This window comes from Pithys albifrons, chromosome 6 (assembly GCF_047495875.1).
Source record: "Pithys albifrons albifrons isolate INPA30051 chromosome 6, PitAlb_v1, whole genome shotgun sequence".
In the NCBI taxonomy this organism is placed as follows: domain Eukaryota; kingdom Metazoa; phylum Chordata; class Aves; order Passeriformes; family Thamnophilidae; genus Pithys; species Pithys albifrons.
The window spans coordinates 40,016,243-40,042,298 of record NC_092463.1 but is presented as its reverse complement, the minus strand read 5'-3'; the positions used below and the strand labels follow the sequence as shown (position 1 = coordinate 40,042,298).

Here is a 26,056-nt window from a genome sequence, read left to right as displayed (position 1 = left end):
CCACTACAGTGGGACACAAACAGCACAGTAGCTCTGTTCCATGAACCATCATATTTAATAGTTTTTGCCACCATAGCAGATCCAGCTGAAGCACAGAGACAACTTGCTGCAGAGACCAGGAGAGCTCTTCTACCTCCCTGGTGGTTTTGCACAGCTCCCTGCAGGCTTTAGCCCTTCCCTGCCCTGCTTCAGGCAGGCACCCAGCTCTGTGCAGGGACTGACCCCACTGCCCTGGGGTGCCCCAGCCCTGACCCTGCCTCTGTCACCTCCAGCTGGGAGGAGAGGAAAAGGGCAGAGAAAGGCTTCCCTCCTGAGGGTATAGTTACTGCAGGGAGGTATAGGGGGATTTTTCTCTCTTCCCAGGCCATGGATACCAGACGGGAGGGATGGGAACAGAGGCAGAGGAAAGCTGTCTCATCTCATTCTGGCTTTGGCAGAGGGGATACTGGGGCACCCTCTGCCATCCCTGCCCAGGGCCTGGGCACAGAGGTGATCCCATCTCCCAGGCAGGAGCCAATATGTGGGTCTTGTTTTCTGTAGCTGCTGTGTCATCATACTGCAAGAGATCAACTCTAACACTGCAATTAAAAGTCACCCTAGATGGATGTGACGGGAAGCTGTGCCATGGTCACAAGGAGGAGATGCTGTCACCCCAGCCTGCAGCTGGACAGGGCAGGAGCATGCTACTGCCCCCCCAAAATGCTCACAAGCAGGGCACCCAGAGGGTGCTTCTCCAATAGAATAAACTAAGAGTATTTTGTACAATAAACACAATTTGTCCAGCCCTCCCCCCTCCCGTCCCCCCAGCCCGAGGAAGGGGAGTCACAAAAAGAGGCAGTGCTCTGTGCCCCAGGGAGCCCTGCCCTGGGCCCGCTCCTCCTCCAGGCTCAAAGCAGCTCTTGTCCATGCACGACACGGGAAAGGGGCGAAACTGCAGCCCTGGCTGTGCAGGAGGCGCCTGTGCCAGCCCCTACTCCAGGTAGATATCCTCCGTGGGGCATGTGTACTCCACATACTCCTTGTAGAATTGCTGAAAAGCCCTCCTGCAACACAGCACCAGACAAAGCTGAGCAGCATCCTCCCCATGAGTCAATTACAGATCCCCATTTCCATCCTAATCCTTGCTCCTTACCCTGTGGACAGTTTGACCTTTCAGCCCCCCAGACTGGCCTCTCCTGCATTTCCTCCTAGAGCTGCCATCAGAGCCGCAGCACCTTCATCCTTGCTCTGATTCCCTGCACAGTACATGACTTTAAGACATCTGCCTGCAAAGTCTTGCACTGGGACTTGTTCCAGTGCTGTCAAGAATATGATGCCCATAGTTCTGTCAGCCCTGGCTCTCACCCCAAGCCTCTTACTTGAGGGAAGAAGTTCCAGCCAGGGCCAGGTCCAAGGCCCACATGTATGGGAAGATGGTAGAACTCAGCCTGGCTGCCTCATTCCTCCTGCCTTTTGTGAGATAGTCTTCCCTGCCCAGCCAGGACTCACCCTACAGACTCTGCCAGTGGCTTCGTGGACTCCTCCGAGACAAAGACGTGACAGGCAAATCTGTGGTCAGCAGGGTGCTTGGTGATGAACCCAAAATATCTGAAGGCAGAGAAAACAAGTGAGACCAGTAGGCACAGGTATCGCAGCACCCCCATGGTGTACCCACCCTTAAGCATAGGGGTTTGGGACCTGCAGTGAACCCCCCCTGCCAAACCTTTGTGGCCACCAGCTGCCACAGCTGGGATGTAATGCCCATCCAAAGGTGCTGGGAAACCTCCTCCTTCCTTCCTAGCCCAGTCTTTGCTACCCACAGTGAGTAGGAAGGCAGAAAAGCCTCCGCACCACTGCTTGGTACTCACTTGTTGTTCTTTGGATGGTACCCACAAAAGGAAATGTTCTTCAGCTGGAAAAAATGACTACACTTGTTTACCTGTGTGAGAGAGAGAGAACGGTCAAAGTTTTCCTTCCCTGCTGTGGGGCAGCTGGTCTTTGGAAACATGCACTTGGATACTGGGGAGTGAAACGAATTGGAGCCTGATCCTGAGCTGCTGTCAGCACCAGTTTCAGGATTGCCTCAAGCACCTGCACAAAGACAGCTTTTCCAGGCAGCCCTGCTGACTCCCACCCCAGCTGCCTCTACTGCCAGTAGCTTCTGCAGGGTTATCCTGGAGGCCTTGGGTCAGACTGTACTCAGGCTAGAGCCAGTGCTGCTGTTCACCAGCACACAGAACCCTTTTTCCTTGCTAAAAGGTGTCTCAGAAACACCAGCAGAGAGAAGGTGAATGGACAACTTAGAACTGAACAAATCATCCAAGTCTGGGTATTCAAAGGGTCCCAATCAAAAATGAAAACTTATTTATACAAGTCTAAAATGCAACTAAATTGATGGCATCCTCTAGATACAGGCAAAACTTATCTAGAAAGAGGTAGAAACCACACCCCAGCTCTGTCACAGCACTCAAGAGCCATAAACTACTCCTATTCCTGAGCTGTAGGTGAGGTTTCCCAACAGCTTGCTGCAAAGCCCTCACTTGCCTCTGCTCAGCATCTCAATGTGCTTTACTAGGCTACTTATGCAGAATGCTGATCAGCAGCCTGCCCTAGCCAGATAAAAAGATTACAGGGCGGATCTGGAGGACACCACTCAAAATAGTAGCAGAAAGGTTTAGAAGCAGCTGACAGATTACTGGGTATGGCTCAGCTCAAAGCATCCCAGCACAGAGATGACGTGCTTAGCAGCTGCGAAGGCATCAGCTGGTGGTGGTTCTCAGAGCTGGGACCTTGTGAGGCAAGGGGGACCCTGATGGTGGGCCTAAAACCCTGATGATGGTGTAACTCACTCCCTCAGATGTGGGGTGGAGACCCTCAATTTTCATATGCAAACATGACCTTTAAGACAGAGGGCATGAGCCAGCTCAGAGCAGCAATCGGGGAAGGGATGAGACAAGTGGGGACTGGGGCACTACCTTGCTGTGCTCCTTGGAGTCGTCAGCTTTCACAGCAATCTTGACCCCACGCACACTGATCTCCAGCACACAGCTGGAGGGTGGGTTAAAGTGCACAGTGAGGCGGCGTGTGGTGGCAATCTGAGGAAGAAGACAGAGAGGAAAAGCCCTGGGACTTGTGAGCAGTGATGATGGCTCACCCCTGCCCTTCCCCACCGAGCCTTTGCCCTGCTGCCAGAAGGAGCAGGTGCTCCTGCTTCTGAGGATGGTGTGGGACACTACCTTCTGCATAGCTGCGCAGAGCACGTCATTGCCTTTGTGATAAGGAACCTGCACCGAGCCAAGGAACTTCACCCGAAACTGGTCCACCCAGTCACTGCTCTTGGCCAGAGCTGGAAGAGAGAGCACATGGCAGTGATCATCTCTAATGACCAGGTGTGTGGGCTGAGCTCCACCTCCCCTATTTTCCAACTCCTCTTGCATGTTTCCCTGCCAAGAAAGCACTTCCTGCAACACTAGGTACCACCTCCCAGCATCACAGCAGAAGCTGTCCATTGCCTCCTACTGGGTGCCCAGCTTGGTCCTCCCCCAACAGCCCTTGTGCAACAACAGCTCCTGCTCAGCGAAGAGGATGTGAACAAAAGATGGGGAACATCAGCAGGCTGCACGCAGAGGCTTGATACCTGTTATGTGGTCTGGGTCCTTGGTGACTTCAATAGCGTAGTAGGCAGGAAAAATACCCCGATCACCTGTGCGCATGTTGTAGGCCTCATACCAATAATCTTCTGCCTGTACCTCCACCAGTAAGGGATCATCCACCTCCAGCTCCAGTTCATCCGCATGGCGAGGCACAAACCTGGGGCAAAGAGGCATTAGCAGCTGGCCAGCGAGCAGCACTGGTGGCCTTCTCACTGGCACACTGCTCGGGCACCCACCACCAACCCCGGCAGGCAGCACCCTCATAGATGTAATTAGCTACCAGGACCTGAGATGCTAAATAAAGCACTTGGAGCAGGTTTAGGCTCAAAAGGTGGCAGCATCCTGGCACCTAAGGCAAGGGTATCCCCTACTGCACCTCCCACACTGCTCCCCAGAGGTCTTACGTGCCCTTGGAGGCCTTGCCCATGCAGTAGCATGGGCAAATGCTGTTTCTGGACAGGGCATGAGCTACAGTTTGTTTCCCAGGGCTTCACACACTGAAAACACTGGGGCTTGTGATAGCCCCACCCTGGTCAGAGAGCAGCACCAGCTTTTCCCCTGCAAGAGGGCTGGAGACACCGTCGGTGAATGCAAGCTCACCTAAAGACAGCGCGGTGAGTCTGCTCCTGCTCCTCCCCGTTGATCATGCAGGAGAACAACCCAAAGGACTCAGCACCTGGGGACGAAGGCAGGGGAAGACTGTCTCAGTGTTGAGGGGTCAGCATCACAGCCGAGGGAAGAACATGGGCCAGGCATGCTGCTAAGACTCCTTGGTGATGGCTCAGCCAAAGCCACACGATGCCACATGAGAGCGAGGCATGGTTAGAGCTGCCACATTGGTTCTCATCAGTACCCACAGGCAAGATGACCTCCCTGCACCAAGCCACATAGGTGTGACAGCTGGTGTTACCTGCTGCATGGGACCAGCTACACCACAGGAAGCCCTGCCTGCCAGGGCATGCCACCAGTCCCGGTTCTCTTCTGGGCCTGGGGAGGAGGGTGGCACACCAGGGGGATGCTGTCCCCCTGTGAGCCCACTCAGCATCCCCTTCAGACTCCAATGGCCCTACCTTGGGCAAGCCAAATAAACAGTCTGAAACACCTACCACCACTCCAAACTGGAGCTCACAAGGCTTTTCCAAGTCCCTCTTCCCCCTGCCTCTCAGACCAGCAGGGACAAAGCCACAGGCTGCAGCAAGCAGAGCTGAGGCTCATGTCTGCTGGTGGTTTCCCATCTCCTGAGTGTGCCCTTAGCCCTGTACCAGGGATGGGCAGGTCTGCCCATGAAGGCAGCCACCAGCCCATCTTCCACAGCGCCCAGCACTCACTGGAGGAGCGTGCCCGTCCACTCATGAAGACATTGAGGAACTTCTTGGAGAAGTGGATGTCCGCCTCAGGGGTGGAGTCCTCAGAGAGGCAGACTGAGTCACGCTTCAGTGCATCCTCCTCGTATTCCTCGCCGATGGCCGACTCATAGGGTGAGGAGATGCAGTTGTCATAGACTGTAGCTGAGTCGCTCTCATCACTGTAGCCTGAGTAGCACTGCTTGAGGCTGACCAGTTCCAGCTGCACATTCTCATCCACCACCAGTGTGTATTTGACAGAGTCGTAGGAGAGGGCACTGGTGTCTGAACTCACTGAAGCTCTCTGAAGGTTGTGTCCTGGCCGGGAGCCACCACTCCCACCACCACAGGAGGCCCTGGGCAGGTTTGTCTTGTCAGGGGAGGACATATAGTCCAGCACCTCATCCTCCTCACTGATGGAGGGGTTAGTTTTCCCTGCCAGGGCTGAATAGCTGGAGGTGTCAATGTCGGAGCTGATGGACATGCGGTTCTCACTGGACTGAGACAGGAACGGCTTGTCAGTCTCGAGGGGATCTGAGTTCTTCTGCACAGGTGTCAGGTAGATCTCCTCCGTGGCCTCCAACCTCACATCTGTCTGGTAGCGAATGCGGTCCCGGTGGGCCTCGGGGCCCCTCGTCACCACCACCACGCTGGCACCGTGTGGTGGGGCCCGGCTGGTGGCCTGGTGTTTCTCAGGCAGCCGGGACGAGGCAATGCAGGCGGGTGCCATCTGGGTGGCTGCTGTGCGCCGGCATGGGCTCTCCGTGGATGTGCCCCGGTCTTTGGTGGAGGTTGTGCTGTTTTGGTGATTGACCTCATCACTTAGGCAAACGTGGTCATGGGGAGGGGTCTGTTCACCTGCAGGGAGAGGAGAGCAGCACTGAGAGCCCCACATAGGATGATGCTCCCTGTCAAGGAAGGTGTCCAGGGATGCCACCCAGACTCATAGAATCATTTAGGTTGGAAAAGACCTCTAATTCTTGAGACCCAGCCATTAACCCAGCATTGTCAAGTCCACCACTGCCCTGGGGAACCTGTTCCAATAATTCATCAACCTTTCAGTGAAAAAATTTTTCCTAATATCCAATCTAAACATTCCCTGGTGCAACTTGAGGCCGTTTCCTCTTGTCCTATTGCTTGTTACTTGGGAGAAGAGACTGACCCTCCTCTCACTACAATCACCTTTCAGGGACCGCAAAACTCAGGATGGACATGCACCCTTCATCCATGTGGGATGTTTTCTCCAATCTCCTGCTCCAGCACCACTTGCCTCAGGCTCCTGAGCACCATGAAAGGGTGTGAGGAGCTAACTCTGTTCAACAGCCTGAGAACTCACCTGTTTTCAGAGGGGATGATGACCGGGACACCCGCTCCTGCCAACTGTGCTTTTTCCCCAGAGAGTTGTTATTCAAAGTGTCCTGAGGAGAAGAACAAAGCCTCCTTATAGCCCAAACAGTAAACAGCATGTGGCATGGCAGTGGCACCCATCTCCCTGCTGGTTCCACAGAACTCTGCTCAGCTCCTCTCTCAGCTGGGCATGCTGGGGCACATGACGCCAAGGGAGAACCCCTGCCAGCCCCACATCTCACGATGCTGCTGCTACGAGAGCTTGTGTGGTGGCTGAAGCAGGGTGGGCAAGCAACCAGCTGGGCTGCACTCCTCCACCCTGGGGATACCCAGCTGCAGGAGCCCACAGATGGACAGTACCAGGACAGAAAGGTGAGACCTGAGCCTGCCAGGATGCTTTGCTCTCATCCTGCCAGCCCTGCCTACCTTTAAACCACCCAGCTTAATGAAATCCCAAGGGCCAGGTGTTGTGCTGCTGCCCAGCTGGGAGCCAGCTACTGGATAGACTAATGCCTGCCACTGGAGACATCCATACTGCGTGTGTATAGGGGTATACATAGATATGTGTACCTCTATACATTCACACACACACATATACGCAGTTCACTGGCAGACATCAGTCCTGGTCAGCTGGAGAGGACCGTCACAATCAGGCTGCCTGTGCTCCCCATGCTCAGGCTTGTCTGTGGGTGCTGTGCCCTGCCTGCCTAGCCCTGGGTGGCTGACCATGCACATGCACTTGTGTGTGCACAAGGGAACACACACTCAGCCTCACTCTGAGACCCAGGCACCAAAGGCCACCAAGTCGCCTCTAATAAGGACTCTTATGCAGATGGGAAACAAGTCCTCCCTGCCCACCTCAGAAGGGTGTGATATCCACTCTGCTGCAGCCCCAGCCCCCATTCCCTCCTCCATCCCCAAGTTCTCCCTGGACACATTCCCAGACTCTCCTGTGGGGCACTGGCTGTTTCTCCTCCAGCTGCAGCAGTGGCATTTTCCATGCTGTTCATTTTTGCTCAAGTACTAAGCCCCACTGGGACTCACTGGATTTTTTCATGGCCTTATCACCATCCTGCAGCTGTTACCAGCAGCCCAGGAACTGACTTGTCCTTTACTTTGCTTCCCCACCAACATGAAAGAAGCCTTTGCCCCAAAACTCCATTACGTCACACACTGCTGAACCATGCCTACCAGATTCCTGCCTCCATGTGGGGAGGGGAAGAGACCGCTTCCATAGGGCTTCAGTGACCTCCCAGCATGACCTCCATGAGTCCTTCCTGTGTCAAGGTAAGTAACAGCGCTTGCCTTTTCCAGGGACATGATGGGTCAGGATGCAGGCCAGGCAAGATGTCACAGTGATGGCCTATGTGTGCAAAGTGCCACGGGGCCAGCACACACAAGCCAGACTGCTTAGACTGGGACAGGAGTCAGCAATGCAGCAGGCAGAGCCCACCCATCCCACAAGGCCAGAGAACTCTGGGGTCTGTAATGCCCAGTCAGGGTGCAGAAGCATTCACGAGGTCTTAGAGGACGAACTTAGCCAGTCATAACAACTGTTTCTTCTCTTTTGGGAAGCTGGGGACATTACTCTCACCATTTCCAGGCCACCTGCCTGGGACGACGACCATAAAGAGCTCAGTAGCAACTGTAGTATCAGCAGGCTGTATCCTGGCCCCACGAGGAGAAGCTGGAGCAGAGTGGGATGATGCCCTGCTTTGTGAACACAGTGCCAGGCAAAGTGCCTGGTGTCCTGACTGGGCATTCAAGAGAGGATGTGTGACTATGGTCCCTCTTCTGACCACTAGCAGGAGTAGGGAGCTGGGCAGGCCAGCATAGTGCTGGAGGGTCTTGCGCAAGTGGAGGAGGCAGATTTCAGGCTGATCCCCAGGGGATGCCCTGCACCCCATCCTCTCCTTGGGGCTCCTGTGGGCAGGGAAAAACTCTCTGGCAAGAGATAGGCACCCAGAACAGGAACTCCAAGCACCTTACAGCCAGTCTCTCACTAGATGCTACCAACAGCACTGTCCTCCCTGGTCAGCCATACCCCAGTCCCGTGCCCCCATCCCCAATAGCCCCAGGCTCCCACTGTCAGCTGCAGCAAAGACTCCCTCTCCTTTTCCCCATGTCCTCAGCTTTTCTGTGCCCGTGGCTCTCAGTGAGCCCCACAGCATCCATCATCCCCTTGTGAAGGGATAATCAGCTTCCCTTTCCCAGCTTACCATCTCTGCAACTCTCCCATCCCCAATCCCTCCCCACCAGCCTGCTGCCACTCCTCGACACTGTTTGGGACCCACAGCCTATGAGGGGGCCCTGCTGTTCCTCTCTCCTCCAGCTGACTGTGGCTGCCACTTGCCATTTGCTTCTCAGGATCCCTGCATAGGGTAGGACAAGGCTGCTCCTGTTCCCTTGTCCGCTCAGTGGTGCTCCCTCCTCCTCCCCAGCCCTGCTGCTTTTGTCCCCGGTGCCAGCTGCCCATGGGCACCCATCCTTGGCTCTGTGCCGCCTTCCTCCTCCTCTCACTCATGGCCTCAGGCAGTGAGCTGGCATCAGCTGCCAGTGCTAGGCTGGTGACACCCAGCTCTGACTACTCCCCATCTGTCACCCACGGGGACACCTGCCTCTCGCTTCAAACTCTTGGCTGAACGTCACTGCGACGAAAATCCTCCTACTTGGCAGAAGGCAGAGCTGAACGCAGGAGGATGGCAAAAATAGCCCTGCACGTTGCACACTCTGCGTGGGTTTGTGAAGTTTGCAGAAGGGACAGGGGAAAGGGACTCTGGCCACTGCTCGCGGGAGGTCAAGGAAACACATAGAAACACTGTCCACCCCAGGGGTGGCAGCAACACCATGGCTGTGAAGGCAGGCAGTTTTAGGTAGAATCATACAAAACCTCAGCACAAGCAAGACAACAGAACCCCTCGTCCTCCTGGCCACCATTTTGGGCGTTGCTTTTCTGTTTCTCAAACTTTGCACAGGGTGCCGACATTAATGCTTCTCTTGCCGAGCACCGCAGCTCAGAAGAGGCCAAGTTCCCGCTGTCAGGCTTGAAACACCTGGTGGCACCATCCTGCGCTGGGGCTGGCACTGCCCCAACCCGGGGCTGCTGGAGCCCAGACAGCTGTCGGTGCCAGCCCGTGGCGTCGTGCCCCGTCCTGCCCTGGCTCATTCGCGCATTCTGTACGCCGTGCCTCGTTTGCTCTCCATCCCATGGCCGCCCTTCCCAGCTCCCACTCTGTCCCTGCCCCACGGCTCTCTCCTGGGTCACACGGGTCCTGCTGGGGGCACAGCTCAGTCGCGACACGAATCCTTGATTATTCCCTCCGTCTCGGCAGCAGGGATGGAAGGACCCAAGCGCGGCCAACCATATCCGCTGAGCGCAGTGCTGGATTGCTCGGCGGTGTGCGGGGGTGGCCCGGCAGGGCGTGATCAGGTTCTCGGGACCCCCGGGGACCCTCGGGCCCGCACACCGCTCCCTCCGGCTCTGCAGCGCGGCCGAGCCTGCGCTGCGCCCGGACCGGGGACGCGGAGGCGCTGGGAAGGGACTCCCGGGCGAGACGGGCACCGGAGCCTCTCTCCGCCACCCCTCCGGCCGAGCCCAGCGAGCCCCGCCACCCGCTTCCATCTCCCTTCCTTCCCTCCCTCCCTTCCTCCATCCCTCCCACCCTCCCTCCGAGACAAAAGACCCGGCGGACGGGGGGAGTATCTCTCCTACTCCCCCCCCATCCCGTCTCACCTGGCTGCGAGGCACCTGCGGGAAGAGGTTGAGGGTAGTGGGTCGCTTCGGCCTGTAGACATCGGTGGTCCCAGCTGGGGGGTCTTTCGGCAGCGGCTCGGGCGCCGTCTGCTCCTCGGCCGGCGCGTCCCCCGCCGCGTCGATGAGGTCGAGCTGGAGCATCTCGGCCTGCAGCCGGCTGGCCTCGCCGCCGCCCGCCGCCCGGGCCCCGCCGCCCGCCCGGCTCACATGGCCCTGCCGGGATTAGCGCCCGCGATCAGGCCACCGGCCCGGGAAGGGGGGCCGGGGCCGCCGCAGCGGCACCCGCGGCCGCTGCCTCTTAAAGGGGCAGCGATGTTATTCCCGAGTCCGGGCAGCCCCGGCGCCCCTCCCCGCCTCCAGGCGCGGGCAGCACCTCCCATAGCGGTGGGGCTCCCCCGGAACCTCATCCACGGCTGTTGCCTGTCTGTAGGTACATGCAGCCATCACATTAACCAGGATGCGCACAAACGCGCACACCCAGGTCTCATCTCGACATAACAAGGGCATTTTTTACAGTGGGAACAACCATTTAGCAGAACAACCTCCCCAGGGAAGTGATAGAGTCCCTAGCACTGGAGGTTTCCAGGACTCCACGGGACAGGGTGCTATATAGTCTCACCCGGGCTCGCTTTCCCACACAAGTTTCAGCCAGGTCATCTTTTGAGGTCCTTTCAAGCCTGGGCTGCACTATGATTCTCCCATTCGAGGCAGACTGCCCTTTCTTGGTTCCTGTCCTGGCAGCTGGGACTTACACAAGCACGTGGTAATTTTTTTTGAGGTTTGGTCCAACCCCTGCCTGGAGCAGGTCACTTGGGGCCTCGCCCATCACATCTGAATATCATCACACAGATGAATATCATCACTGCTGCATTGGGACTGGCACCATGTGCTGCACTACTACTACTACTAGTACATTTTCTCTCTGGAGTTGAAATTTTCACTGCATACCTCTGAGAAGAGTAAGGGTCCTTCTTTCCTCTAACACCCACTGGGCTGCCATGACCAGCAGTTCCACCCCCCTTGTCTTACCCATAGAGAACAAGCCTTCTCTCATCCTGCCATTTGCACGTATTGGGACCTGAAGCCATTCAGAAGAGACGCCCAATGAGTAGGGTCTCCAGTCACTCGCTGGTGCGGCTGTGCTCTGGCTGAGGACAGATCCACTCTCTCCCCTTGTGCCCTCGGAGCAGGGTGGCCACTATGGCCTGTGAGGACCAGGTGTCCCATTGTGCCACCTGGGCTGGGCCCCAGTGCTGAACCACCACAGTCCTTGTGGCTGGGCAAAGAGGCACCAATGTCCCTCCACAATTGAAGGTGTTTAAAGGTCAGTGGTTTCCTTCCCAAGCCACCTTCCTTGCATTAACTAGAGCTTGCACATGCACAAGTTGCTGCAGCCAGCAATAAAGGCGGTGACTTGGCATCAGCAAGCTGAATTCCCTGTGTTATCAGCTGTTTGTGGTGACTGGAAAGCTCATCAGCAGGCAGAGGTGGGGAAGGATTTTTTTTTTTGCAGCTGATGGTATCCATGTCTCCAGCTGCATGGATGTGCCCTGAGCCATGGGAGAACAAACAGCCCCAACAGCTCTGGCAGCTCCTCTGAGAGCTCTGTTGCTACCAGCTCCTAAACTGTCAGACAAAAGCCAGCACAGCAGGGTTCTGTCTGCTGCAGGCACAGTATGAACCCTCTCATAGGGGCCATTTCACCCCAGTGTCCCCGCTGGAGTCCTGGAGGTACCGGGTGAGCATCTGGAGAAGCATTGCTCCAATACTTGCCCTCTTGAGGCTTTAAGCTTTTAAATCCCTCGTTTTGAGAGTTATCCTGCATAACACAAGTTCTGTGTTTCTGTGGCACCAGTTTTCTGTGACATATCACATGAATTTTAACAAGGAAACTGAGGCATGGGAAAAGAACTGGAGGGAAATTCCAACTGAATAGATTATGCCTAGTCAAGGTAGGTACATTGGAGTCAGCTGGTAATGTTCAACCTAGACTGCTAATGATGCTGCGTCAGTAAACCTGTAGCTATAGCAATCACTCAGAAAACACACAGAGGAGGAAAAGGCCAAGAAGGATGCAGAAAAGCAAACCAGTAACCATTCTGAAGAAAAGGGCATCCTAGGAGCGATGCAGCACTCCAGGTTCAAAAGCTAGGAGGAAACTGCACCACTGCAGGTATTCCTTAATGGCCTGTAGCTCAACAACAGTGATTTTGAAACCACACAACAATCCATCACCTTACCACGAGTGAGACCTGCAGTGATCTGCAAACCAAGAGAAGGGACTAGATGTTGGGAAGCTTTTCTAAATACAAGGACACTGCCCTGCCAGAACATGCTGCCTCAGGAGCCCTCTAGCAACAGGTTAATGTCACTTAAGGTCAGCTCGAGCATGCTCAGCCTCAGCACAGACACAATGGTGAAATGTTTTCCCAAAGTTCCTTCAGCCTGTGGGAGAGATTAAGGAGTGTGGGAGAGCAGTACCAGTGCCCAAATCTTGCAGTGGAATGAATAAAAGATGCACACCTGGACCCCAGTGCAGCCATGGGGATGCTCATGCTTCCTTACAGATCCACCCCTGGGACAGATATGATGCTGGTGTGCTCCTACCTGCATGGTGCCATCCCAATGGCAGAAAGTTGCAGTATCCAGCAACTGGCCTCTCTCTGGTGGTCCCAGTCCTGTGGTCTGTGGGCCCCAGGGGGCTGGAGCAGCACCAGCCCTGCTGCAGTTGAGAGGTGCTAGGAACACTAGCTAGGGGAATTACCTGCACCAGGACTGCTGCCAACCCCAGGAAGCTGCTTGCTTCCCTAGGAATGAAAGGCTCTTGCAAGAGGAGTGGGGTGATATGCAAGATGCTGCCTGAGTGATCAAAGCCTCTTCCCTGCTCCCCCACTCCTGCAGTCTTCACTGTCAGAGGAGACGTGACAGAACTTTCAGCTGGAAAAAGCATTTTGTGAGCATGGGGAAGCAAGGGCGACTTGCTGCACAGAGGGGACAACTGTGCCCCCTCTCCCTACCACCATCGGTGACTGCTTTGCTCCAGCTTCAAAGTGCCAGGAGAAACCTCTCTGCCCCCAGCCTGGCACAGCCACAGCTGGCCACGGATCACAGGGGCAGCTTCACAGGACAGCCTCTAGAAAAGCTGCATAGAGTAAGCAGCTGCCTTGCTGCTGTATCCTTTGCTCCCAGCCCATGCAGCTGGCTCCCCACTGTCCCTGATCAGCAGGTTGCAGGCTCATGGCAGCTGCTTCCTTCTTTGCAGTGAGGCCCGCTGGCCTTCTGAGGGTGGCTGCTGTTAGTGGCACACTTGGATCAGTGATGCTGAACATCAAGAGAAAGCCTGTGGCATTTCCGGCAGTCTTACTATGCTGAAAAAACAGAATGTTTTGGTTTTTAAGTCCACATAGCTGTATGAAGATACATGGCTGATTCAGGCCTCTTCATGCAGACCACAAAGGCTCAGCACAGCCCTGTATTGTTTCTTTTCCCTCTGGGCAGTTGCTCTTGTGTTCTCAGGTATTTCCAAGAAAGGTGTTTCCTATTTTTTTCTTTTTCTTTTTTTTTTTTTTTGTTCCTGCATTAACCATTTTCCACAGTTTCTGGAATACAGATGAGGCACCAAACTTTTATTAACTTCTGCCTGCCTGTTAGCTGGGCTCCATCTTGCTGAAACCAGGGTTTGTCACCCTGGATTTCCAAGCCACCAAAACAAGGCCAAACTGCAAACAAATGTCTGATGCTTTTATTGCAACCGTCCCTCTCAATACAACCATATTGTACCAAAAAAATCCTAAACCCCAACTCTGTTTGGGTGTTGACCTCTGCACAAGCTGTCTGTTCCTGCCATGGGATTTTGCCATTAAACATCTCTGCCCAGACCCAACCCCCCGCCAAGGTCACTGATTGTCCCTGTATACCCCTTTCCTGTTGCTCTCTGCTCTGGTGTGATCCAGTGAGCCAGAAGCTTCCTTTCACCTTACATTGCTTGCTCCCGTGCCAGGCTTTCACCAACTGCCTGGCACTGCAGGTGACCAGGGCCAGCCCTCCATTCTATGTACCACAGGTGCTCTGTGGCACCAGGAGCTTGCCATGGTCAGGGCATCAGCATGGCTGCCCACAAGCCCTGGCCCTGGCATCAGGCTGACTAGCCAAGCCAGACAGCCCCACATGATGCAATTAGCTGGCTGATGTCAGCCACGGGTCATTACTGATTTGCTGGTCCCCGCACCACATGAAGACCCAGCCAAGCTGCTCCCTCTGGGCCTGATGCTTTCATCAAGGCAGATCCTGCAATCCTGTCGCCCCGAGGTCACTCTGGATGGCAATCAGGTTGGAAAGCTCCCTGGCTCTAGCCTTCAACATTTGGGATTAAAAAGCCCCTTTCACTGCCATTGTTACTACCACTTTTAGTTCTGCTCCTTGGGCAATACTCCATGTCCCATATAAACCATTTGGACATATTTTTAGCAGGCATTTTTCCTGAGCACGGTAAGCTTCTTCCTTTGCTGTGTTTATGAATAACTCATTGCTTCCCCTAGGGCAGCCTTGCATCCCCCTCCCACCCCAGCAGACTCTCAATGCGCTTGGACACTTGGGTGAAGTGAGTTGGCCCCAGGGAAGGCAGGGGCCTCGCTGGCAGAGCACCAGCAAACCCTCTACTGAGGGCCAGGTCTCTGCATCGCAGCACAGTATTGCAAAATCTCCTCAGTAAACTGTTTTAAATGTTTTAAATTATTTTTCCTCCTTCTCAAGGAAGGGCTGCAGCAGTTGAGCTGCAAGTCTCCCCCACCCTCTACCCTCCCTGCCGAACTTCAACCAAGGGCTGGCAATCTGTGGAGAAATAAAAAATTCTGCTCTGAACCCAGTGGTGCTATCAGCAGTGGGGAACTGAAATGGGTAATGGGAAGCGCCCAGCAACACATCCATAGCCTCTGCCTGGCTCACCCATTGCAGATAGTTGGATCTTATGCTCAGCCCTTGATGTGGTCGTGCTCATGGACACACAGCACTGGGTTTGCCTTTGGTTTTGCCTCCAGCATTATCTCTCCTTCCTTTGGCATACATAGCCCACAAGCCCAGACTGTCCTAGGGAAACCTGGCCATAACATCATGGAGCAGGAGAAGGCTGCAACCAGAGAAGAAATGTGGAGCATCAGCGCTGTCTCTGGGAGCAGCCAAGTTTCTGCTGTGAAGGTAACAAATTAGACCAGGTGGCACAACAGGACACCTTCACCTCCCAGGAATAAGGTCTGCCTGTACCATCCTGCCTGCAGTGAGGGATTCCCAAAAACACAAATTCACTTTTTAATTTTAAATCTGTGACAAATTCCTCTGCCTTTCCCCTTCTCATTGGGTCTTTATCACTTTTGCAGAGGAAGCACTCTCTCTGGGTGACAGAATGATCCTCAAACCATTTGGCTGTTCCTTGAGCATTTGCATCCTTTAACATGAAATACATTGACAAAATGCAGAATCTCTGTTAAGAAGCATTAGTTGTTAGCTTAAATAAGTAAGTTTTGAGTAGAATGAGTTAGAATGGGTTAACACAGAGTTATAATACTGTGTGATTTAGTATGTTGTTTGCTCAGTTTTGCTTGCTTAGCATCAATAGCTGGATCTGCTGAAGCCTTGGGACGCAAACTGTGAACTTATACCTAGAGATGTTTTCAGCTGGAACCGAGTTAACTCTATAATTTTCCTAGTGCTGTATTTTGTCTTTAGTATGAGAAGAGCATTGATAACGTACTGATGCTGTGGTTGTTGCTGAGTAATGTTTATCCTAAGTACAGGGCTTTTTTTAGTTTCCTGTGCTCTGCCAGCAAGCAGGTGCATCAGAATCACAAACCAGAAGACAAGGAGACTCCAGCTGTCAGCAGAAGCTGCAGCTCCACAAGATAAGAACAGTGAATGGCCTGCCTGCACAGACACAGAGAAAGAACCCAGTAAGGTGTTAGAAGACCCCAGACCAAAAATCACCATTAGACCAAGAGGCATGCGGAGAGCATGTCAGGGCTGGGTGCATGAGTTTATTATATCCTTATGGGTATAACTGCCTGGGAATTTCTTTGTTGAGTGTCCCTCTCCAGAGGCACCCAGCTCAAGTTGATCTGCTGCTGTACCACTAAATTATTCATTTTTATAAAACCAATGCCTGGAACTCTGCTATGGGAAACCTAGGGTTGTGCCCATAGAAGAAGGAATAAACCTGAGAGTAAGTGTGTGTGTGTGTGTGTGTGTGTGTGTGAGTGAGGGGTCGAAAAGGGCACCTGTTGGATCACTGGAGCTGCCCACTGTGAAGGGCCCTGGTCCCACCACTTAATAGTTTCATGTAGTGTATGTGATTCCTTGAGTGGCATCAGAATGCTCAGGCAGGGGCTTTTCCTTTAACACCCTGTGTTATATCCAAATCCAATGTAATTTTCAGTTTATCTCCACATTTCTGTCCCCATGACCTTCTAGGGAAGTTCAAACACTGGTGTGAACCCCATCACGCTGTCAACAGCATGCCCTAGGGCACTTAGGATGGATGGGAGACCCACTTGCAGCATCAGCATGGGCTTCACAGCTCCCATCTTTATTCCACGTGCTGACTGCTGAGGTCAGAGCCACTTCCTTCACCCCTGTTTTACCAGCCTCCAGGTCTCCTGCCTCCTAAAGACCTGAGAATAGCTCTAGCTAAAGGGATCTAGCAAGCCAGAAAGAACACCCTGAGTGAGCAGAGGACAGTTCTCATCATACCAGCCCAGCTGCATCTTCAAGTCCAGGGATGCATGTGGGGACAAGAGGCACAACCTGTGCAGGACCCTTGTCACCTTGTACATCTCATTCATTTTTGAGCATGCTCATCAGGTGCCAGATGCTCGCTGCTCATCCCACTAAAACGGGGGGCATGCCCACAGCTGCACCCAAATCCTTAGGCTTGTCCCTGAGGAACAAACTCAAATCCCTCCAGCACAATGGGAACCAAAAGGCACCAGCTTTGAGATGCTTTTTTGTCCCTTGGGTTTGGCTGGCTCAGAAAGGATCTGCACTGTGCTGCAGTGAGGAGAGGGCATTGCAGAGCTCAGGGGATTGGAGTTGTGGCAATAGGCACCTTAAGGAAGCATCCTTAGCCTGATGACCTCGTGGTCCTACATGCAGGCTGATGTTCCTGCTGGCCCCACTGGCACATTCTGCTCATCCCCCTCCCTCTCCCCATCCCCATCACTTACCCGCATGGCCAGGCTCTCCTTGCAGTGCAGGCTGATTCCACACTCATCAGTGATCTCGGAGAGGTCTTCATCCTCAAACTCCTCAAGGCTGATGTCATGGGTGAGCCTGGAAGGAGTGGAGATGTCACAGTCAACCCACTGTGCCGGTGGCCAGCAGGAGGGTGCAGGGTGCTATGGTGCCTTTGGGCTGGGAGCAGCACTGCCACCCTGAAAGAGGCTCTATTGGCAGCTCCTTCCAGAGGGGATAGGTCTGTCCCCATCAAATAGCTGGGCTTGGCATGATCCGTGGCTGTGGGGAGGCAGGAGGTGTGTACCACAAACCAGTTCCTGCCTGACCAAAGACAGTAGGGACATGCAGGTTGGAAGAGCAAGGGACAGACACCACAGACAGCCCTATCCCAGCAAGTTCATTCTGCTGCCACCATCCCAGGGAGCCTCTGAGATTGTCCCAGCTGGGCACAGACACCCAACAGCGTAAAGACCAGGGTTACAGGGAGTGGGAGAGCTGGGGGTCCTGGCAGGGCACAGCTGGAGGATAGACCTGCTGGGACAGGTGACGAAATCAAGATCCATAGAACGTGTAAGCACTGCAAACCCCTCAGCCATGGCAAAACCAGCCCCTGAGTGCGGCTGGGAGGGATGTCCCAGCTCAGGTGTCAGTGTCTGCAGTAAAAGAGGGCAGCAATTTTTCCTCTGCACCAAAATCACTCCCCACTGTGATTACGGGCATCCCTGTTAACAATGGTGCTGCTGAGCTGGCCTGCATGGCTTTAGCAGTTCCTTAGGGCTGTCAGCCCCACAGGCTCATTACACCCCTTCAAAACATTTACAGAGATACCTTTTCAGCAGCTGAAAATAAGCTGACCAGCCCCCAGGGGGCATTGAGATGCTCCTGGCTTCTGTGCATTAAAACATTTTAACATGTACCTCAATGCTCCGCTCACTTATTTATTTCCGCAGTGGTAAATAAAAGACCCTAGCTCAAAAGTCCTTGGCCAACCAATTCAGCCCCCTTTGTTTTGTCTGGAGTGGCCATAGGCACTGCTTTGTTTGCCACTATTTCCATTTGCTCCCAGCTCCCCTGGCTGGGAGGTACTTGGGTGAACGGACTATGCCGAGCCCATCATCCCTCTCTAGCTTGGCCCTCAGCAATGAGGAATAAAGGAGAAGGGTATTTTGTGATCTACAGAGCTCTCATGCTCACTCTAAGAATTGCTTGCACATCTTGGGGGTCCCCCCAACAGTGGCATCAAGCCAGTGCCACAGAGCGGGGTAACACTTCCCTTGGCCCAGACCCTGGCGAGGGAAAAGAGCAGAAGCCTGTGGAGGAAGCAACATCTTCCTGGTCTGCTGGGGTGAAGACAGCTGGGAACAACTATGCCCATGGAGGCAGCCCCTCTAAGATGCATCAGGAGTGCAAGGACACAGCCTTCAGCATGGGATGGGGCAACTGTACCCCTGAGCCATCTCCTTCTGTTGCCCATAGGAGGGAGGGAACATGGAACAGGATGCTCATGACAAGCCTTCAAAGCACAAATTGATTTCTTCTCTGGTTACACAGGTCATCAGGGTGGGAAATCATCCATGGCTAATACTTGGGACCTCCACCCACTACAATGTGGGAGCACAGTGGGCACTTAAGGGTCCTGGTGAGAGGCACAACATTGCCAGGGGGCTGGCAGGGGCTTCCTGGCTCTGCAGGAGCAACATGAGGGTGTGGCAGTGCCCCCCACTCCGCAATGGGAACAGGCAGCCCTGTCCATGCTCAGGGGAACAGGGAGACACTGCACAGATCCCCAGCACTGGCGCTGCCGGCCAATGCTGGGGTGCAGCAGGATGTGGCCAGATGCCTTTGCCACTCTGGTGCCCAGCTGCCACACAACTCCCTGCACAGCCAGGAAAACTTTGGACTTGACTGAGTGCCAAGTTTACTCCTGTCCTGTGGTCATTGCTCACAGAGAAGGGTGATATGCCCAAGAGCAAGAGGCTGCCCCTCACCCCATGCATGCCCCCAGGACAGTCCCCCCTCCCTTAGGCCCAGCCAGTCCCCTACCATTTCTCCCACTGATCTTCCAGCCAGCTCTCCTCCTCGGTGCTCGACTCCATTTTCAAGGGCAGCTGCATTGAGAAGGACCCCCCCCTTCACTGGGGGACACACTCCCAACCCGAAAAAAATCCCAGGCCTGCCGTGAGGACTGAGGGAGATGACAGCTGAGCCCTGGTTGCCCACTGCCTCTCTGCCTGCCCCCTTGCAGTCTGTGGCTGCCTGCGCTGCTCTGTAAGCTCACTGCGCAACCTGGGGAAGCTCATTAAAAATAGATGGAATCAGCTGTCCTGGAGGGGGGAAAAAAACCAACTCCCCAGCTGAGCCAGTGCCAAGTCCCTGCACTCTGTTGGGGATGCTGACTGCCTCTGCCTGCCAGCCAGCCAGCCTGTCTCCTGGTCCTACTCCAGCACCCGCTCCCTAGCACCCACAATGGGCACAGGGGATCTGCTTACCCTGTCACAGACACCCGCACCACCTGGCCTCCTGCTGCCCTTGCAGCATCATCACTGCCTCCCACAGCAACGGGAGACAGGAGTGTTTGCCTGCCCGCTCCACCCGGTGGAGTGAGGCCACTCACTGACGCAAAGGCCAGAGCATTTCCAGCGCAGTGGGACCAGCATCGTGGGCAGCTGCACTTCCGAGCTGAGGGAAGCACAAGGAGCACCTTTGCCAAGGGACAAGCCCAGCCACCGCAGAGCAGTGCCCCTTCCCTGTCTGCCTCCACCTAACCCCCAGACTCACTCCTGCCTCAGGTACAACTGTTCTGGAGCTTCCCAACATCTAATCCACGTTGAGAGCCAGTGAAATACCTGGTGAGCAGCTCTGCAAGCTCCCACCCCTCTTCTGCTGCTGAAGGCACAGGTATTGTAAATGTAGAAGACCCTTCTGGAAGAGCTATTACGAGGAGGGGCTTTCCTGACTTGAAAGAGGCATCTTTCCCAGAGACAGTTTTAGATGTTTCTCCTCCTCCATTCCAGAGAAGCTGACTCCTTGGGTATGAGAGAAGATAAGTTCTTGCAGACCTGTCTACAGGTCCTGCAGCAGTGGGGCTGGGGACAATAAAAGTCTGAGAATAGGAGGCGTGTTTTTCTTAGGTCCAGTGGAGTTTGTATCAAGATGTTGTGTTCTTGACTTTTAGAAATAAATTCTAAATCCTTCCACTGCCTGGTATTTTGGGGGTACCTGCATGCTTTTAAGCCTTACAGGGGTCTTTCCCAGGAAGGGCTGTCAGGTGTTGTTGCCAAAGTGTTGGCACAGTGGCCTCAGATAATCCCCCATCACCCCCACACCTCTCAGACCCACTTGCTGCCCAGCAGCACATTGCAGACCATGAGCCTTTGTGGAGCTGTTCACTACTTGCCCCATCAAGATGGAGCCAAAGTAGCTCTAAGAGAGGCACTCACCATGATTTGCAGGTGGGTATAGGGCACCCCCCTCCTCCAGCTGCACATACCCCACTCTGACATATAGTGGGGTGGCACCCCACTGCCACCCATCACAGCATTGCCCTCCTGCCCCTCATCACCATCCACTCCAGGAGCTTCAAGTGATGGGTGCCTCTCCCACCAGCTGCTTGGGACCTGGCTTTGCTCCCGGTCAGATTAAGGTGGGTGATGTCCACAGGAGCCCAGCTCACAGGGTGGCCTGGAGTGGTCTGCTGAGCTAACCTGTTGCTAGCTCTCTCCCCACCAGTGCCATGCCACTGGTGAACATCACTCCTGATACACTGTCTCTCAGCCCCACAGGAATGGTACCCACGACTCCATCTTCCCTATCAGCTTTGCCCGTAGGCACTTCATCTGCTTGAAACCTCATCACTTAATGCAATGAATAAAAAAATTTCTTATCTCCATATTACTTGCGCCCTTTGCTCCTCTCACATGGATGCTCCAAGACTTCCTAGGAAGAGAAACAAGGAAGGCTCTTCATTACCCACCCCTGCTCCCCATGCTGGAAACACCACTCCCTTTCTCTCTTGCTTTTCAAAGAGACTAAAAATACCAGCAAAATGAAACAGCTCTGACTCCTCAGCTCCGTCATTGGTAGTAAAAGTCTGAGCAGGACCTATATGTGTATTTTGGCCAACTTCCCTTGCCAGCGGCCATGGCATCACAGGTCTATGGGGGTGGGAGAGCCTTGCCCCTGCAGAGGTTATGGATGCTTTCCTTAAGGATGTACCGAGAGGACGGAGCCCTGTTGTATGGATGAGAATTGATAAACTCAGGATATCTGTGAACTGTGCCTGAGAGTGCACACATAGGTGCATGAGCAGAGGCAAACGTTACCTGCCCATGGCAGAAGCAGCTCAGTCACAGTCCTAATAACAGCCTTGTAATCAAATCTGGCTGCTGTGCCTCTCTCAACTCCATCCCCTGACAAGGAAAAGATGACTTAGTGTCTTGCCTCCCCAGCTCACAGTTGCTGCATGGGATTTCTCACATAGGGATTTGTTCAGGGCAACACGACATGATGGAGCTGGGGGCTCTGACAGGTCCAGCTGCCTGAGCTGTCTCTGATAGTCTGCTGCCAGGCAGGAAGCCATGAAACCAGCACCAGTGGGAAAAATAGTACTATCCTACATTTGGCTGGCCCCGGGTTCTTCTTCCATCACAAGAACCACAAAAACTCTTATTCAAACCAAAGAGAGGGGCCAATCTCTCTCCATCAGGGGAAGGCAGTCCTTTTGTCTCCCATCACAAGAAGACAGGTAGGCCCATTCTGATGTCCAACTCATTCATTGCCTCCAAACAGGCTCTTCTGACAGCTTCAGATAAGCACAACAGACACATAAAACAAACCATAGTGCTAGGACTGATTTTTGCCTCAGCCTAAAGATGCTTCTTTGAACTTCCTGAGGAGATGGAGGAATCTCCTTCCCCTGGAGACCTCCTTTCTTCCCAAAGGGCCACAATTTCCATAGGGTTCCCTGAGGAGTGGGGTAGTTCCCACTCTCTCCTGACCTATGCAAGGGCTTCTTTCCCTAGAAGCCTTCTAATCCAACAGCTAGGTGGATGTCCTTTGCTTTTATCAAGGAAACCTAAAGGACATAGAGAACAGTCACTGACTCCTTCCCAAGTTCCAGCTACATTAGAGCCACGCTCCTGGGGACAGAGGGGCAGGCAGCACTGCGAGCACTGTTGGGCCCTGCATCCAGCTGCACCTCACCTGTGCCAGTCTTCCCTGTCCTCTTGTTGGGTAGAGGGACCCTCAGTCCCAGAGAGCCCTTCACAGGAGAGCCTGGCCCAAAGCACTAGCAAAGCTTCTTGGCAGGGCGAGGAGCTGCAAAATAGTGTCCCAGAGAAAGAGGTTAAGAAGCTCCAGTGGACACAGCCCCCCATGGCAAGGCTTTATGAGGCTTAAAGACCACAGGGAGGCTGGATGAGAATAACTTTTTTTTTGCTGTCTCCTAAAACACTGTTGCTCTTTTCATGATGAGCAGTCTGCCCCGGCTAAAGGAGGGCTCACCTCACTATCCTTCTCCTCCCAACTCTTCTCAGATAACACCAAACCATCCCGGGCAATGAAGACCTGCCAGACCACCATGCCCATCCTCTTCAGAGCTTGAGACTATCAGGCTGCTTACTGGCCAGGATTAAGTCCTCTCTCAATTCAAACTAACTGATCACCTGATGCTTATGCCAGTGTGTCGCCACTCAGGGGGCTGGGAGGGTAGATGTATGTACCAGAGGGCAGATATCTGAAACACCTCATCCTGCAAGCAGTAAGGAGAGGCAGAGGGCAGGGCTCATCCAGGACCTCACTGCCAGCCATGGTCTGGGCCTTCACCCTGAATTGCACTCATTGTTGCTGGGGCCAGCTTCTCTGCAGGGGACAGTCCCTTGCTCAGCCCTGCAGAAGGGATGCCAGGACGGACCTAGGACAGGCATAACCCAAGCTGTGACATGTACATGTTGCTTGTAAACGTTTCACTAGCACGGCTCCCTTCTCACACGATGCTTCTGCTATAACATCGCCTCTGATCTGCTAGACCCTGCCCCAGGCACAGAGACATCGCCATATCTTCTTCCACTTCAAGTCTCACACCCTGAGCTCAGTGCCCGGGGAAGATTTTGCACTCCTGCCTTCATTCCCCAGTTTTCCACCCTGCTGCACAGCCTCTTTCACAGAGGTCAGTTCTTCCCCAGGGCAGGCTGGCAGCCCCTAGGCTCCTTTTCCAAAGGTCTGAGGCACAGCAAGAAGCAGCACCTCGTTCTCCCTCCCAGAGCATTGCTGCTTGCTGGGGAGCGGGAAGGTGCCCAGGGGACAGCCATTACATCCAGGACAGTGCCAGGCAGTAGGCCCAGCACTGCTTGGCAGCTCACCCTCCGGCCCCCAGCTCTGTGGCCAAGCCCCTTCTCCATGGTGGATGTTTTCAGAGGCAGTATTTGATCACTCGCTTTGCAGGATACACAGCCATGTTGCAACAGCTCTCGCAGGCAGCGCTGCAGTAGGAAGTAGATGCCAAAGGCCCAGAGCCCCCTCTAAAGCAGGTCTAGGAGCAAAGCCCTACAAAGGTAAATTGCCTGAAAACCACGATAGCTCATCTGCACCTACCTACTTCACTGCAGGGACCCAGGGGTCCCCCAGCCTCAGGGGCTGGGCCTGACAGAGGTGGACATTAGCTCAGCTGTGGCCCCAAGTGTGGAGCAGCTCCTCCTTTCCTCCCCAAAATCACAGCATGCAAAGCCGCGGAGCAATCCTCCCTCCTCATCCAGCACCCTGACAGCTCCCTCACAGCACCCCTGGGTGGCAGAGGCAAGCAGAGAGCAATGGCTGACGATGGCACGGCAGCCAGGATCTGTGAGCCTCCCCCGATAGCAAGCGAACGGTGCCGGGCTCGGCACCTACGAGCAAGGGCAAAGCTCCCTTATCTGCCCAACACATCGCTGTCCCAGAGCTGCCCTCAGGAGGTACCAGACGGTACAAAGCCCACAGCTATCCCTGGCCTGGCCCACGCCATCGGAAGTCCCAGTGACGAGCCTCGTTGGGTTTCAGCGAAGACACAGCCCCTTGCGTCCCAAATCGATGGGAGCACTTGGTATTGCTAAGAGGATCAATTTTGGCACTCTCCCACTGTGTCACCTGGGGTTCCTGTTTCGTAGGGATAGGAAGGAAGCAGGAGCACCTGGGATTTCCAGGAATGGGCTAGAAAAGGCTTTCCTGGGGGTGGGGAGAGAGATGAAGCTTTTTTTTCATGACGAAGATGTGTTTGAAGAGGAGGTAAGACAGGTAGGGGGACCGGGGAGTGGGGTGTGGAGGGGGACATGAGGCCAAGCAGGGGGGCTGCGGAACTGCAGTGGTTTATGTACGGGGTGAGGACCAACGTGGCTTGGGTGGGTGGGCTAAGCAGCCATGGGGGGGGCTGAGGTGATGTCTGCGGTGGGGGGTCCGCGGTGGCTGGGGTAGGGGGTAAAAGGGATGGCTGGGGTGGGGGCCCGAGGGGATGCGCAGGGTCGGGGCAGAAGCGCTGGAGGAGGCAGGGGCCCGGCGATGCGGGCGGGGGGGCTGCAGACTGTGGGGAGTGCTGCCCCGGGGAGAGGCAGCCCGCGGGGCTCCTGGGGGGTGAGGGCGGCCCGTACCTGAAATTGGGGGGCGAGGCGAGGTGCAGCCCCAGGAAGGGGGAGGAGGCGGGCGGGGATGCGGCTCCTTTCTCTCGCTCCGCCATTCTGTGGCTCTCTCCATGCAGGCGGAGGGCGGGCAGGAGGGAGGGAGGCAGGGAAGGAAGGATGGAGGGAGGGGGATACTGATGGTGCCGACGGGGAGGGACATACCTGCCGCCGTGGCGGGGGGAGGGCGGGCGCGGCCCGGGGGCTCCATCCCGCGGCCCACGGCGGCAGCTGCAGCACAGATGCGGCACAGCTGGAGGCGATGCCCCGCACACCAACTGTGCCCGGGCCTTGGGAAACGCCGGCCCTGGCGGGGCAGATGTGCTGCAGCCGGACTAGCCTCCCCTAGATGTGCCTCAGCTGGAACCAGCGCCCCCACGGGCAGATTCGCCGCAGGTGGCGGCGGCAGCCCCAGAACCACCAGTGCAGGAGGCAGCCCGGGTGTCCCCCAGGCCTGGAGAAGCAACTCCAGAAGCGTGGCGGCAGCAGCCCAAGGCGAGGGGCTGGACACAGAGGGCCACTTGCAAAGGCTCCTCATCAGCGGGGACACGTCTGGAGGCAGCAGGAGCAGGCTCTGAGAACAGGCGGTGCTTTCCCTCCCCTGGCAGGTTTGCAGCACCCAGCTAGCAACAGGTCTGGCAGCCCCGACATAAACTTTGTTCCTGTTGAATCTTGCTGGCGCAACCAACACCACAAAGGGAATTTAAAAAGCAGCATACACATACTTTTCATAGGCACAAGGAGGGGAAAAAATGCATCTTGAGGTTGTAGGTCTCTCCCCAAAACTGGTAGACCCACTCTTGCGTTCTGCTGTGTCCCAGGTGCATTTTACCTTGAGTGTTCATTGCTGCTACCCTTCCTCACCAGCCTGAGCAAGGTTCCTCTCCCCTGCCTCTCCTCCCCATGCTTTGCAGGTTATCTCAGGAAACTGTGTAGGTTGTGCTGTACACAGAAGGGGACAGCATCAGTATTTTTAAGTCCCAAAGCTACTTCTGTAGCTGAAAAGAACTCTTCCTATTTTCTGCATGCCCACTCTGCTCCCATTTGCTGTCTGTGACAGTCCTGTACAGTGTGGGTGGCACTGCTTTAGGAGGTCAAACTTTAGATACAGTCAGT

General features: G+C 54.8%; 1 protein-coding gene across 1 annotated transcript; it reads right to left on the bottom strand.

Annotated features, from left to right (window-relative positions):
* Window positions 1–36: 36 nt before the first annotated feature.
* Window positions 37–25,054, bottom strand: MAPK8IP1 (mitogen-activated protein kinase 8 interacting protein 1). Its single transcript, XM_071558438.1, has 12 exons — window positions 24,914–25,054; window positions 17,288–17,393; window positions 10,056–10,289; window positions 6,312–6,393; window positions 4,961–5,833; window positions 4,233–4,308; window positions 3,617–3,789; window positions 3,216–3,325; window positions 2,955–3,074; window positions 1,848–1,918; window positions 1,489–1,587; window positions 37–1,043 (listed from the first exon to the last, which is right to left on the bottom strand). Exons 1-12 carry the CDS (start codon window positions 24,997–24,999, stop codon window positions 971–973), a joined length of 2,103 nt encoding a protein of 700 aa, XP_071414539.1. The 5' UTR covers window positions 25,000–25,054; the 3' UTR covers window positions 37–970.
* Between the last annotated feature and the right edge of the window lie 1,002 nt (window positions 25,055–26,056).

Excerpts from the sequence above, each read along its gene's own strand:
- MAPK8IP1 (XM_071558438.1), bottom strand. The coding sequence starts at position 24,999 with ATGGCGGAGCGAGAGAAAGGAGCCGCATCCCCGCCCGCCTCCTCCCCC. Across the intron at positions 17,394-24,913 it reads GCCTCGCCCCCCAATTTCAG|GCTCACCCATGACATCAGCC; the intron begins GTACGGGCCGCC and ends CACTCCTTCCAG. Across the intron at positions 3,075-3,215 it reads TCTGCGCAGCTATGCAGAAG|ATTGCCACCACACGCCGCCT; the intron begins GTAGTGTCCCAC and ends CTTCTTCCTCAG.